At 31.7% G+C, this 16260-nt stretch overlaps 1 protein-coding gene across 1 annotated transcript in view; it reads right to left on the minus strand.

Annotated features, from left to right (window-relative positions):
- Window positions 1-16260, minus strand: part of DIAPH2 (diaphanous related formin 2) — a 796567-nt gene that overhangs the window by 563862 nt on the left and 216445 nt on the right. Inside the window, exons 11-13 of the mRNA XM_079124055.1 lie at window positions 8816-8926; window positions 3312-3430; window positions 1315-1431 (exon numbers count right to left, since the gene is read on the minus strand). Coding sequence (XP_078980181.1) covers window positions 1315-1431; window positions 3312-3430; window positions 8816-8926 — 347 coding nt within the window. The remainder of the gene's footprint in view (window positions 1-1314; window positions 1432-3311; window positions 3431-8815; window positions 8927-16260) is intronic.

Here is a 16260-nt window from a genome sequence, read left to right on the forward strand (position 1 = left end):
CACACTTGTGCTCAAAGATAAATATCAACCTTCACCTATTTACTTGAGCTATTGTTTCTAAAGTTAATGAAAACAAATGGCCCCCTTTATCCTATATCTATGAACACAGAAATGACTGTAGGCATGCACAAGTTCTTAATTTCAATAAGGGATGAGTTTCTTGGTATTGAGTGGCAAGCAACATCTTGAATTTACAACAGCACTTTTCCTCAAGATATTTGTAACAGCTTACAAAACCGTACTGCGCCATTTATGTTTGACTATTTCAAAGATCTTTTTGTACAACATATTTTAAAAGATTCATTTTACTTACTAAGAAATGGGTAGTTTCATACAAATGGTTACCCCAAGTAACTGGGGACCTCAGAGCACATTATACCTTTACTTGTCATAATTTAATATAGAAAACAATAAATCATTTTAATGTAGTACCATCTCTCTTGTTTAAGAAAGCATATAATTTAATATTTTAACATTTTTCTATGTCTCTGTAACATTGTGATATCTATCAATTATTAATCTGTACTGAACTATAACAGTTCTCCATATTGCTTTTAAACCATAATTTTTGTTGCAACCAAAGCATACTTCATGGAAAACCCTTCATTTTTCCTTTAACTGAGCAATTTTTGAGAAATCAGAAAACATAGGTGGTCAAAATTTCATGCAAATTAAACTATAAAGACAGTTAACAGTCTCCTGAATAGTTAAATATAAGACTGAGGTCAGCAGCCAACAGATAATTTCAACCACTCAGAAACCTTTTTACAACTTTGAATTCAGACACATTCCCTGTTACTAAAGTCTAAAACTTCTAATTATGTTGGTTATCATCAAACTTATTTGGAAAAATTATATCACTGGACATAAAAGTGAAATATTTGCATTAATGTTTTCTAAGGTGTTAAAATTATATTTATTACTAGATATAATATTAGATATATTATTAGATATTACTACAGAGAAGTAACAATAAAACCTTATTAAAATGTATAAAAAATTTTTAAATGTCTTAGAATCTCTGGTGTTATCTCTGCTACCATTATCTAGCAAAGAAAATCCATCAGAGTCATTAGTTTCTATTGGGTTTATTGCTACTAACAATCCTATTCTTGGGGTACACAATTTTTACAAGTACATATCTCTTCTGGTTCATTTAAAATTACATACTTTTTAAAAAAATGTCACCTAGTCAAATTCCTATATTCTATGTATGTATATATGCATACATTGCTCAGGTCCCATTACATTGTTAATTTTCCTTTGATATCTATTTCAAATTATAAATATACTACTCTAAGAACTGCCTCTTACCTGATATAATAATCATTTCTGATGAGCAAAAAATGTTGCAGAATGGATAATAAGTAATTCTCAGCTGCAGTATCTTTCAACATATTATATAGAAGATGGTACACTTCATTCATATCAGTAAAAAAGTAAGTAAAGGAAAAAACAAAGATTCTTAAAACTTTCATTTATAACAAAAGTAGCTTAATTTTAAAAAAAATACATTTACCATTTTACTTCCATTCCTGTTTCTAAACCTTTAACACCATGATCCAGTATTTAAACATTTACATAAAAAAAGGAGTCTATGGAATCATTTTTAACTTTTAACTAGAGAATCAGACCTAAAGAGCATTTCCAAGACCATTTGGCTGTTAAAGGCTTAAGTGATAATTCATTCATTGTATTTTGAAGTCCAGATTATAGCTGGTACCATTGGAACAGCAATGCCATCAGTGAAAATGGATTTGTCTTGATGTCCCTGTGGTTTTCAAAGAGGGCCTACATTATTGATACAAGCCACTACTACTTTATTTTCAATGCCATATAAGATAGAAGGCAAATGAGCATGTTTTGAACTACTAGAAGATCACAAAAGCAGTTTTATTTTATCTAGATGAAATACTTACTAAATCTGAAATTACTGTTCATTTGTAGTTTATTGTTTGAAAGAAGTTGGAGAGTAAAGACAAAGAAGGTTAAAATATATTTTTCTGAGGATAGAAGTAGAAGTGCAGGTGCTTTTAGTAAATGAGAAAACATTTCAAAAATGAATTCACTTTTATAACGAAAGTGAAGACCTGGAAAATCGATTGAAAATAAAGGTAAAAGACAAGATGTAATCCAACATCCTAAAAATAACCTGAAATGTCAACATTTTCTCTGAAGTGGGATTAAGTATATGATGGATTACTTCTTAGACCCCACATAAGAGGTTTGCATTAAAGTATCATAAGGTCCCTTAAATGGCTACAGAGTGAATCCAACAATAGCTTTATGGTGACATTTGGTTATAAAAGAAATCTATAAAAAGCAAGGTATTTATTAATTGATATAAAAAGCATTTAATATTAGAAAAGCCACTACAGACTAGTATCACTTATCTTTGATAATAAATTACTAGAAATTATTCCTCATAAAAAATGTTATTCATTGAACACACATTTATCCAGTATCTATATATAAGACTTCGATAGGTGCATTGGAGGAAAAAATGAAACATAACATTTCTGCCCTCAATCTCACTGGGGCAGAGAAGTGTACATAAATAAGACAGAACAAACAAAGTACTGTGGGAGTGTCAAGGAGGGGAATATAACTCCAGCTTTATTGTGGGGAAGGGAACATATCACTGAGAAAAAGTCCACCTCAAAGGTCACTTTGGTTCTGAAGTGTTTCCCCACTTCCCAGAATCCATAAGAAATTTAATGGATATAAAGCAAATGGCCGGTAGTGCTATGACAACCAAGTTTCATATCTAAAATCATTTCACATGTCGATGCCAAGAGAAGATTATGAGCTAGCTGCATTTGACCCAGATCCTTCTATGACATAGCCTTGATACAGTCAGCTACTATTTTACCTAAACATTTTTGTTATTACTAAAAGAACACAGATATCAGGGAATAAGACATTTATTTCAATTGAATAACATCTCTTAGTGGAGTACCATTTAACAAATTGAAAATGCATATTACCTGTAGTCACATAGGAACTCAGTGAACATTTCCTCATTCTTATATGTAAGTTATACTTTTCTATTCAGGACTACTGAGCAGAATATACCTATAATACAATGAGTCACTGTCTAGATTTCAATGTAGTCTGTGCAAACCATCAGGAGAGTCAAATAGTTCCTCAGCATAAATCTCAAGGACAACATCATAGCAAGGTTCTATTGCAAATACATGCACTCGAATTGGGCTGGCAGACAAGAACTCTAATAAGGGTCCCCCAAATTACCCACAAATCCCTTTTTCATGATATGCACAAAACTATTTTTGTGGTTTGCCAAAGGATATTCCATTTCTGCTCGAATATCATTGAGACGATGGGATAATTCAGTTAGGTCATCCTCTTTGTTCTCATCAAATACTTTCAACTGAATATCAAGCTCATCATTCTCTTTTTCTTTTAGATCCTAGTATATAAACAAAAAACTTAGTTTGACAACAGCAAATTTTGACAATAAGGAGCAGAACACAATTATTCATTTATTCACACAAAAGCAATTTCAAATATTGACCCAGGCAGCTGGTTTCCTGAAAGAAAGTAAATGTAACAAAGTTTGTCTATTTAAAAATAAAAGAACCTCACTGCATTCACTGTATATTCCTTTCATGCCCCAGATCTTGATTATTCACATTAAAAAATTAACGACTACTTCTACAAAAACAAAACAACAACAACAACAACAAAAAAAAAAACTAATTGCTAACAACTCAAATAAATGCTGTGGTTTTGACTAAACACACTAATCAAAGATCATAAAATAACTCATGCAGTTAAAACATTCAAAAATGCCTCTGGCAAAAAAAAAAGTAAATATGATCAATTGTATTAATAAAGGACAAATGCAAGGATATATTCAAGCACAACAGTCCCAAGTATGGCGTGAAAAAAGTGGTCTAAACAAATTTATATTAAATGATATTTTGTGATTTTAAAGCAAAAAGGTGTTAGAACTTTTTATCAAGCTATACTACTTCTTAGCCTCCTCCCCCACCTTTAATTTTTGCTTAGCCTAATCACAAAATACCAACTTGGGAAATGAAGATTTTTGTAATACATCCTAAGCACATGCATTACAAACCTCTGAGAATTTTCAAAAGAATAGTATAAAAAAAAAACTTTGGAAGCATGCCACACTAGAGATTGTTGGGCTTAATATATATCACCTGGAATATCTTTTAATATGTGTCCATTAAGTTGCAGCTTTCAAAACCCAAATGGATAATCACAACTGTGGATGCTCAAGGGTGATACCGAAAGTGGGACTAGGATATTCAGAGCTGAGCTTGAACTCTAAAAGGAAATGCAAGCATGGTGTACTTCACATTAGGTAAATAAAACAAAATGGGACACATTTCTTGTTTCTATTTTATTCAACAGAACAATTATAAATGAGGATGTAAGGGCTATTACTGAAGCCAAAAACCAATATAAGCAATTTATAGATGTTCTTTTTTTAACATTCAACATACATTCACATTTATCCATGTTTATCAGCATTCACATTTGTCTGTAGAGCATAGGAAGACATTTTTCAATGTATCTAGATAATCTCATATAAAAAATAATGAATAAATTTATCTATACTTAGTTTCCTTCTTAATAATACCCTGCTTTGAGTCTAGTTTTCCAATTTGAAGGGGAATAGAGGATTTAGTGCAATGCAAAATTATCTAACATTAGTGGGTAATATCATGAGGTAATTTCTGAACTCTATTCAGAAAATTGCCAAAGTCAGACATGCCCAATATGCTGATCATTACAGAAACAACCTTTCACACATTTTACAATATAAAATTTTATTTATTCTCATGTCACAATATATTGTCTTACACATTCATCACAAAACTTGAACATAGGTAAATGTGTGAAAAATAGAAAACTTTAAGTAAACACTGTCATTTAATTAGCATCAAAACATAAAAAAAAAAAAAAAAACTTGGAAACCAGTCTGCATTACTGAAATATTTTCAGTGAAAAGTAACTGGCTAAATATATAATTTATACTGCATAATATAAAATGTAGACATGTATAAATGAACAATATATAAATTGTTCTTTATTAATAATGGCCCAGGCCTACTAAAATAAATGCATATGCATACATACATATATATCTATTCTTAATTATAAAATGTCCTTTCAGTCAAATGTCAAATCTTAAAAGATATACCCAAAAATTCTTGATAAAATATTTATTGAATAAAAATGTTTATGAAGTACAAATAATATGATAGCTATCATATAAAGGAAAATGGAAATGTATCACCAAGATTTTATATTATAAAATGTGGAATATCCTAAAATTATGAAATTATACTATTAATAATATAGAAAATATTAAATATATGCTTATATTTTTGTTGTTTTCAGGGATTTTTAGGATTTATTTTTGCAGTACTAGTGTGCTCTACCACAGAGCTATACCCCAGTCCTTTTTTTAAAAATAAAATTTTTGTTGTTGTAGATGGACACAGTAACTTTATTTATTTTTTTTACTGTGGTGCTGAGGATTGAACCCAGTACTTCACATGTTCTAGTCAAGTGCTCTATCACTGAGATACAACTCCAGTCCCCCAGTACTTTTTAATTTTTATTTTGAGATGGGGTCTTGCTAAATTGCCAAGGCTGGCATGGATCTTGTGATCCTCCTGACTCAACCTTTCAAGTCCCTGTGATTACAGGTGTGCACCATGCTCAGATTGCTTCAGTTATTTTTTTAAACATATCTACTGTACAGCTATTAAGTTTTTTTTTCTTGTTTGTTTTTGTTTTTTGAAGAATCCCTGAAACATGTAATTATGTTTCGATAATGTAGTGTATTTCCAAAGAAAACCAAAGTACACTACCTCTATATTACTGATTACCAACCAAGTAATCAAAATTAAGTCTTCAAAAGAATAAGAGTTGGTCAATCTTATAAAAGAGATAAAGCATGGCTATTATCTATAAACACAATTTCCTACTGCACTGTTCTTTCATATACCTGATTTACCTAATATTTAGTTACTTAACTCAAAAAAAGAACATATGGAGAAAACTTCACAAGGAATCAATGTAACATAAGTACAAAGAAAATACTATTTTAAAAATCACTCTAGTGCATATAACAAGTCATTCCAAGTGAGTAAAGCCAATTTAACAAAAGCTAACATTCCCTATAAATGAAGTATAAATTCCCTTGAAACACCAAAGTTTAACCACAAGGTTAGGGCAAATTTTGAAAATAAATTTTTATAGAATATTATTAAAATAATTGCCTTGTCATATATCCTGTACTTATGAAGAAAAAAATTTCACTGTACAAAAATATCATGATGATCTTAAAGATTACTGAAATAAGAACTATTTTTCCCTAATAGTTGGTGGTTCTAGAGAGGTATAATTTTGATCCATGTACCAACATTAGTATTATTAGACTTAATCTATTCTGTTACTATGACTATGCTATATTCTAGAAAAGCAGGGAGTTCTTCTTGTGACAACTGTGTATATAATAAGATAGAAAAAGGATTCTAAATGTTCATCTATTGGTATATTTTAACCTTCAATATCTATGTAAAGGATGCTACATGTTACTATAAATTCTAGGATTTAAATAGATAATGAGTTAGACAGTAGTTGACATGTGAGGCACATCTAGTTTACATTCTGTTCTTTTCCAAATCATGATAATTAAACTACATCGAAAACAGTAGCGAAAGCTAATATTCCCAAGATCTATCTGCCTAGATTTTGTTTCTCCCTTTATACATCAGAAATAGCTAAGGAGAATTTTTTTTTTCCGAAGCAAACATCTCTAACCCATTCTTGATAAGATTTTGACAACTTTGATTTCAGAGGTATGTCCAACCATTTGGTTGACAATCAGAGTCACATTTGATCATATCTAACTCTACTGAATTAGAGAAAATCTTTGAGAATTCCTTCAGGTTCTATTCCAAATTTTTGGGAACAGAAACATGATGCCTCCTACTGTTATCTTGCTAAGAAATCACTGAGATCCAAGAAGTAAAGCATATTGAAAAGATGCTACAAAGAAAAGCATCCACAAATAATACAGATTTTAAAAAGTACATGGTGCCACAAGAGGCTTTACACAGGGCTAAATGGCCAATGGAAAATACAACTTAGAAACGTTGATATAAAATCTTAGCAATCAGCGTAATTAAATGAATAACACACCATGACATCACTGAGACTGGCAGAGATTAATACATTCAGATAAAAGTGTAAAAGGTTAGGATAACTACCAAATCTCTTCTGAAAACATGAGGAATAAAATAAATTAAAACAAATATCAGTTTTCATCACTAGTAATTCATTAGTAGAAGAAAATGAATATTTAATTCTAGAGAGAGTGAACTGAAAGATGGAAGTGTACTAACAACAACTACAGCAGAAAACATATATATTAGTAAATGAGGAAAGGATGCTAAGGATCCCCTGGACCCGGAAGGTTCCAAAGACCTTATTTTCCCAGAAACAGAGAACCAGCCAACTAAGGGCAGGCACGGAAACCACTAAGACAACTTAAAAGCAAACAAAATTTAAAAGACTATAAGATCATCTCTAGCTATCTAAGGCCACAGGTTTTATAGAAAGAGATCAGTGATAAAACAAGAATAAGGGCATGTCACATACCCTATAACTGGTGAATACACTTACATGAACTGCACATTGAACCTGAATCTCTACATGGGCCACAGAAAAACTGCTTTGATTCACTACATCCAATTGCTTGGATTTTAAAGTCAAATTAAAGAGTCACTCAAGATGGCACTGATATTCAAATGTGTTAAACCAGGAAGATCTAATCATAGATTTTATTAAAATGGGTTTAAATAAACCCAATCTTATAATTTGCTATGATGGGTTTCAGTTAAGAGTATCCAAACACAAATTACAGATGCACACTGCATGGTAGCTCCTCACCTGGAAATTTCCCCAATTTTGGCATCTGTAGTAACCTAGGTCCTATACACTTGCTCAATTATTGTTCTTTTTCTTTGCTCAGCCTTTTATTTTTCCTCTGTGATTTTTACATCCTGATTCTCAGGTGTGTTCTCAATAGCTTAAGTAAAAAGAATAGTGAATTTTTACTTGTCTCCTTTAATAATGCCTTAGTCTTAAAGAAAGTCACTCTTCAGTTAATATGCTTAACAAAATAAAATATAGAGCCATGGTAATTGGACTTGTATTAACAGAGTAAGTGTGTTCATTTGTCTCCAATCTTGACTATTAAATTATTCCACACCTATTTTAACACTGTCCTAATTAGAACAAATATTCACATTCAATTAAGAAATAAAACTGTTTTTCTTTAGAAAAGTTCCTAAAGCATTGTTACAAGAGTACCATTCTTAAGCAATGTATCTAAACTAATCAGAACTCTGTGCATACTTATGTCGAATACAAATGAAAGCAATCTAAGTTATCAAAGAGGAAAGTAAAAAATTTTAATTGAAAGTTGAAGCTGCACACACATATAAATACACGCACACACAAACTAGTCTTCTATGTTCTCAAGATTCAAAGAAAAGAAGTTCCCTTTTGACTTGAAGAAGACAAGAAAAAAAATCCACATCACTTCAGGGCACACCATTAGCTGAATTCTGAATCATTATTTGTATAATGAGAATGACATTACCACAATAAAAAATAGGTTACATAATGTCTAATGCTTTACAAAAGAAAATACCCAAGGTGTATGTGTATATTGCTTTAAAATATACATTTGTCCAAAGAGAAAAAATTTAGAAGCTCATCAGCATAATGTACAAACTTAACTTACTGGTAACATTGTTTTCAGTCCTGAACGGAGGAATTCATTCCTTAAATGGATTCGAAAATCAAGCTCATATGGAGAAGTGACAAGAGCATTTATAAACTGCATGCAGGCTACCTGAAATAAGAAAGCAAATTTTGTTTAAAAAAATAGTTAAATAAATTAAGGAAATATTTATGAATGCATTTGGATAATGCATTCACTAAAGGCAAAAATACATATATAATATAAAATAAGAAATATTTCTACAAGTATGATGGTTATGACTTTTTGAACAACAATATTAACAATAACGTTGCTGATGTCCAAAATAATTCTAACAAAAATGTGATGTATGCTCAAGTATGTTATGTTTTACTGAACAATATGAAGGAATATTAAACTCCCACTAAGAAAACCAAAGTTCGAAAAGTGTGCATACAGGGCCCTTTGAAAAGCTCATGAAATGTATCTTTCATATCCAGCTGTCCTCAGAGTGCACTTGGCCTCAATTCTATATGGCTATACTTTTCTAAAATAAATCAAATAAGTTATAAAAGTACCCTGATATCAAACAGGGAACAGTGATAACTTGGAAAAATTATTACATTGATTTACACTCTTTCTATCCTCTTATTGGGATGGATTAAAACAAAATATATAGAGTATTAAAATATGTAATTAAAATGAATTAACTTGGTATAAAAAATTAATGTGAGTGAATTAAGATCAACTAGAAGGTACTGTAATACCAATACTAACATGTACTGCATAAAAATAAGTGTTTGTTTCCAAATGGAATGTTTCATTAATTATTTTTACACTTGAAAATAAATTTTGCTTTTCTGACTTTCCGATTTTGAGGTTCCCATTATTAAAAGGGCACTTATTATCTGGAAATTGCAAGCTAGAAGGGAATTGGTTAAATGCTAATTTCCAGGTGTTGTACATATTATTCTTGATTAGCATTTTTAGAAAATGCTGCTCGAACCTAAGGCAACCAGCTAATAGTTTAATTGAAATGCTACACATTTAAACTGACTATTTTTAATGTATGCAATAAGTAGTAGAATGTTTAAAGAGTTGACTGCTAAGGGATTCATGGAAAGTACCCAATTTAATAAAGATGTTAAGTATGTACAAAAAAAAATCAATAGTTAGAATGAAAAATACACATTAACAAACATACTTCAAACTTATTTTGATTTCTCCAGACCTATTATTAAGATAGAGTTATTTTTTAACACAGAAAAGAATAAAAAGGTACATTGCTTTTAATTTTGTATCTAAGGCTGCTGTTGGGGAGATCAGTCCATTGATCCAGATTCAAAAATCAAAAGCTGTATGTTTTAAAGGAGACAACTAAGGCTGTTTAGAACATTACTTGATATCTAAATGATAACTGAACAATATAGTCCAGTTTCTACGATGTTCAGATATCAGGACGACATACTCAGACAACTAAATATTTGTCATAGACTTGGCATTACCTTACAAAGATATTCCAGCTAAGTTGTTATGAAGTTTATGCATTAATGGAATACATAACCTTCCAATTGACAATAAGAAATCGTGTAAGTCTTTAGTTTTAATAGGCTGGGAAATAAGTTTACATCCTGTATATAGTGCTATATTATTGCATTTGCTTGAATGATTCTTGTTATGTTACAACTATGACATGACCGAACAAGCCAAAGTACATGCCCAATCCAAAATTAATAGAGAGAAGAGTTGCCATCTGCTAGGATTGTTTTTGCCAGAAGAAATTCAAGCTTAATGGCTTGTATTAATACCCAACAAGTAAAGAGAACATTTCCATAGGAAATAAGTTAATGAGTCTTGTAACTGTACCTTTACACAAATAAAAGTATTTAAACCAGCAAACAGTAAAAATAGTAATGTCAAAATTAATGAATATACCAACATCTAAATAACTATATTTAATAAGATAATATTGCAAGGCTACCAAATATTTTACATACAATGTATGACTATGTAGTTGAATATTAAAACATAGATGAATTATTGACTATAGTATAAAATAATTAGGCATTGTGAAGTCAGTACTTTAGACAAAGGGAATATTCTGACAATTACCATTTATTGTTTATCAAATTCTAATAGACATTTAATTAATTACAAATAACATACAATGAATCATCATATTACCACATCGTTTTCCAACTTTCGCTGCTAGAGTAGAACTTTGTTTTTTTGTACCAGGGATTGAACCCAAGGGCGCTTAACCACTGAGTCACATCCCCAGTCCTTTTTAAAATTTTATTTAGAAATAGCGTCTTGCTGAGTTACTTAGCACCTCGCTAGGTTGCTGAGGCTGCCTTTCAACTCACAATCCTCCTACCTCAGCCTCCAAAACCACTGGGATTACAGCTATGTGCCACCACACCCAGCACTAGAGCAGAACACTTTTATAGAAATATTTATACTGCATGAAAGTGAAAAATAAAATAGTCATCTAATTATCTTCTTTTGTTTATGCCACAATTACTGCCCTTCCCAAAGAACAGGAGAATATTTATTCAAAATTGAAATAATAACACTATTTATAAATAAAAAATTAAATAAAAACCTAATTGGCTTAGAGGGAAGAATATATTAATTATAAACATGAAATATATCCATTGGGTGTATTCTGAATTCATACCTAAATACAAAACCCCCAATAGTCATCCTCATCATTAGTTTCATTAGCATTAAATGCCAGACAATATATTAGGTGCTTCACATAAGTCACTATCTAATCTCGTCCTCACAAAAACCATATAAGATAAATACTACTATTATCTTTATTTCACAGATGGGGAATCTGAGAGTCACAGCAGATAAATAACTTACATGGGGTCAGACAGCAATGAGGAAACTCATGTTCTTAAATAATATTACTTTACTACAAATACAGAAAGTTTCCAGCACAGAATCCAGGAATCTCTTAAACTCCATTCATACATTCATCCAACAAAAGATTTTAGGGATAAGTAAGATAATAAAATTTAATTAGTACACTGTGCTTGTTATCTAACTTGGAAAATCAGAACTATTTTAACATGTTGCCTAGTACATAAAGTACTTATCCATATATATAACAGGATGCAAACAAAAACCACTCAAGTAGAAAATCATTCCTAGATTGGTGTAAATTCCACTTCATGTATATTCTGAACAGTAACATGGACAGGATTCCTTCATCCAATATAATGGTCTCTTACTCTCCTTACCTTCTGCCATACTACTCCCTACTCTGCATGCATATGTATACAAATACATGCACATGTGTGTGTGTATAGACACACACACACATACACTATAGCACTGTCCTGTTTAAAAAAGAATCTCTAATTACAGCTTAAATTTAATTTAATCATAATTAAAAACTCAGTTTTTCATTTTCACTAGCCATAGTTCAAGTGCTTAAAAGCTACACATGGCTAATAGCTACTATAGTGGATAGCATGGATATAGAACACTGCAGAAAGTTTGACCACATAGTTCTGCACTAGAGACTTTAAAGAAAAAAATGGCTTCTTGCCTAATCTCTAAAACCTAAGCTCCAAAGAAATATAAAACTTATTCCTGAATAATCAAACTTTTAAAATTGGTATGCTCAACTTCCAAGTATATAAATCTTTAAAAGCGTGAATGAATTGTATTGTCCTCTTACAATGTAAAATCAATCTGCTTTAAAAAAAAACTCTAACTCCAGAGATAGAAGGTAAAGAATCATGGGATTTTAAAGTTAGAGAGAACATAAAATACTTTAGGCCAGTATATTCATTTAACGAAACAAAACCTAAAGAGATTAATTTGTACAAGTTCATATACCTAATAAGCCCCAATGCTGGGATTAGAACTACAGCTTCATGACATTTAACCCTGGATTCTTTCTACCACACTATAACATACTAATCAGTCTTGTTCAATAACATTTATCCTTATACCAGAAAGAAAATACATGCCCTTGAATTGAATATCCCAAAGTCCATTATCCAGATTTCCACTTATTTTCTTTATAATGGCTTTAGGTTTCAAATGGCCATATATTTCCGTTTTTAATACAGATTCCATCAGAATCAAATTTCAAATTTCCAGGAAGGCAGTGAATTTTGTACATTGATTATACATATGCTAGACTAGGACCATGATTCTGATGGGTAAAGAGCAAATGGAATCAGTTTCTATATTAGTACTTCTACTCAATTATCTCATTAGATCATAAGGAAATTTCTATATTATGTACATTTTATTTATATGTGTTCACTCACTAGCATACACACACGTGTGTGCTATTCGGCATAAAAGGAAGAAAATATTTCAACATGAACATTTTCAAAATTACTGGGAAAATGCTAAAACCTCTTATTTATTTTAACCTATGAGCTTTGGAAACAATACAAACCATCTATCTGTTGGATCACAATTCATAGAGCTATGGAGTACAATAATTGCCAACTCTAGGGCATTCTCAGACAGATTATCCATATTGCCATTAGCTGTGACAAACTGTGCTTCTAAAATTTTATTGACACTGTCACACACTTGACCTTATTAAGTACTCTGTTGACATTAACAAGGTCTTTCTTTATCCTAGCCCAGCAGGAGTTAGGGGAAAAGATGGTTTAATTCAACATAAGTACCTACCAAGAAAGATACAAATATACAGACCCAGTTAATTAAGTAAAGAAATAGAAAATAGAGGTTTAGAAAAGGATGAAGAACAGGATGTACAGTTAAGGAAAACATAAAACTTGAATTGGAGGTTGCCAAACGTAAGTAATCTGCTAGTCAGGAGGAAGTTGGAAGCTCAGAAGGAGATATTACATGAGTGCGAGCTGAAGTCCAGAGGTTGGATGACACTGCCGAAGGATCATCAGAATGAGAAAAGCAAAGGATCAAAGAACTGAGGATCAAGTTCTAGCAATCAGAAAATCTAAGGCAAGGTCTTAATCTAAGGGTTAACCAAATAGGAAATTTTAACAAAACACAGACGTAAAAGAAAAACAAGGAAAGCTTAGTATCCTGGAAGTAAAGGTAAATACCTAGTTCGAAAGTATGTTGAGTCAAATCTCAACACTCAAGAACCATGTGGAAAGAATCAAGCTACTAAAAACCAGTCTGTATATCTGAAAGCTTATTTAAGCATCAGCGTATGCTGTCAAGTAGGACACTTTCTGAAATGAGTTACATAATTCTCACATTCTTAAAAATCATAATAGATACCATTTAAACATAATCTTGCTGAATCAGCAGGATGATTAAATATGGGAGTTAGTGAGCTAAGCTGAAACACAGATACCCTTGGGAATTACTGAAGTATGCAGGACTACTTGCCCTGGCATAAGTGAAATAAAATGTTATTATTTGCATTATAGTTTTAGTATATTTTTAGTTTCTGTTTCTAAGGATTCTTCCCTTGCTACTAGGCAGTCAACCATCACTTTTTTTTTTTTTTTTCTATTTTTGTGGTGCTAGGGATGGAACCCAGGGCCTCATGTATGCCAGGCAAGGGATCTATTACCGAGCTGCATCCCCAGTCCCAGCCATCACTTCTTGATGATCTCAGTACACCAGTCTTCCAACCTGTGCTTCTAATCTGAGATGAATAGAAAATGGATAATTGAGCTCAGTTAGATAACACAAGGAAAGAGAATAAACAGACTGATTAAAGGCCCAAAGGTCTTTCTCCCCATGAAGCTTAAGTGATGGATTTGGTGGCATTTCGCAGATTGTTCAGATTGTTTTATTTTTATTTCACTTTTGGTTATTATTTATATTATAGAAAGATAAATTTATTAAGCAGGTAAGATCTGGATAAGTGAAGTTATTACACATTAGAAGAAGGTATATTTACTGCTCTGTTTTGTGCTCCATACCCAATTAGAACATGGAAAAAATATCTATTATTTTTGACATGTTAGAAAATCATTTTAAAATGTATTAATTCACACTAACACACTTTTCTCTACATAGCTCCTAAAATGCTGAAAGGGCATGACAACCTTTCATACTAACTGTAGTCTAAGAAGATGGGCTGTTTTGATATTATGTCATTGGATGTTAACTAAACTACTTTTTTTTTCTATAAACAATTATTAATGCTCAGTGTACCCTGGCTTCTCCTGTCTGGCTATGTGAATATAAGTTTCAACTAAATGTTGATGATACCTTGTTTTGTCTTCTTCTGTGAAGTAACTGAGACACTACTGCAGCCTCTATCATTACCTACTAGAAGCCCTTCTTGTCTCTTATTCTAGTACTGCTTTTCTGTAAGAAAAGATGATTTCTGGAATATTCTTGCACTTCAAGGCCCAGTTGAATTATCATCTCCTCACTGGAAACACTTCCCAGACTCAGGCAGGATATACCTAAATTTACCTTTCTTTGAGCTCCTACTAAATTTTACAAAGTGTAAAGGGATATGGGTGGGTGAGGGTATATATTTCAGACAAAGTGTTCTGCATGATAAAATGAGGGTATTTACAAGGCCTATATCCTGTTTGGGAAGTACCATATTTAGTTTGGCTAAAACACAAGGAACATTTGGAAGAATAATAGGCTAGAAGGCCAGACTCTTAAGATGGGGCCATGTTGAAAAACATCATATGTCACAATTAAGGTTTTCACCTTTATCAAGTAAGTATTGGGTAATAAACAGGTTTTTCTAATACCTGCTTAGAGTAGAATCAGATTTATTTTCTGAGAATAACCAAGAACATCATAGAACATTTTTCTGGAGGAGAAGAATGTATCTGTATGGAATATTAGGAAATCATAGAAATAATATTGGTGGGAGAGGATAAAGGCAGTAGGGTAGAGAGAATGAGACAGAGTCATAGTCTATACTATGTGAAAAGAAGACTTAATGATTGACTGGATATAGCGGGTAAAGAAAAACAATGACTCCAAGAAAATTAAAGATTTGGGTAGAAAACGATACCTGTATAATCTAAGATGGAAAACACAAGGAGAAATCTAGATTCTTTGGGAGGAATCAGGTTAACGGGGAAAGATAATGAGCTAAGTTTTAATGGAAGAGTAGGTACAGTATAGTAGTCAAAGCATGTGTTCTAAAGCCAGAATGTCTGGTATCTAATCTAGGTGCCTCCTATTTTGTCACACTGTGACCTTAGAAATATCACTCAATTTCTATGGACCTCAGTTTGCTCATTCATAACATGGGGATACTACAACTACCTCCTCATAGAATTCCTGTGAGTTTTAAATGGGATAACATGTCTTTAGAACACTGTGTGATACATGGCAACTTTTAATTATAAATATTTTTAATTTCTTATTTTTGGAATGTTTGTAAGATAACTAGTTCAGCACTTGGGTTACAGGTGTGAATGGCAAGAAAGGTATGATCTAGATTTATAAATCTGGAGATTTCCCAGGATATAAGTTGCACATTAAAGCTACAGAAGCAACTGAGAATATTCATGGAAAAAATAAATAGA

This window comes from Sciurus vulgaris, assembly GCF_902686455.1.
Source record: "Sciurus vulgaris genome assembly, chromosome: X".
NCBI classification, from domain to species: domain Eukaryota; kingdom Metazoa; phylum Chordata; class Mammalia; order Rodentia; family Sciuridae; genus Sciurus; species Sciurus vulgaris.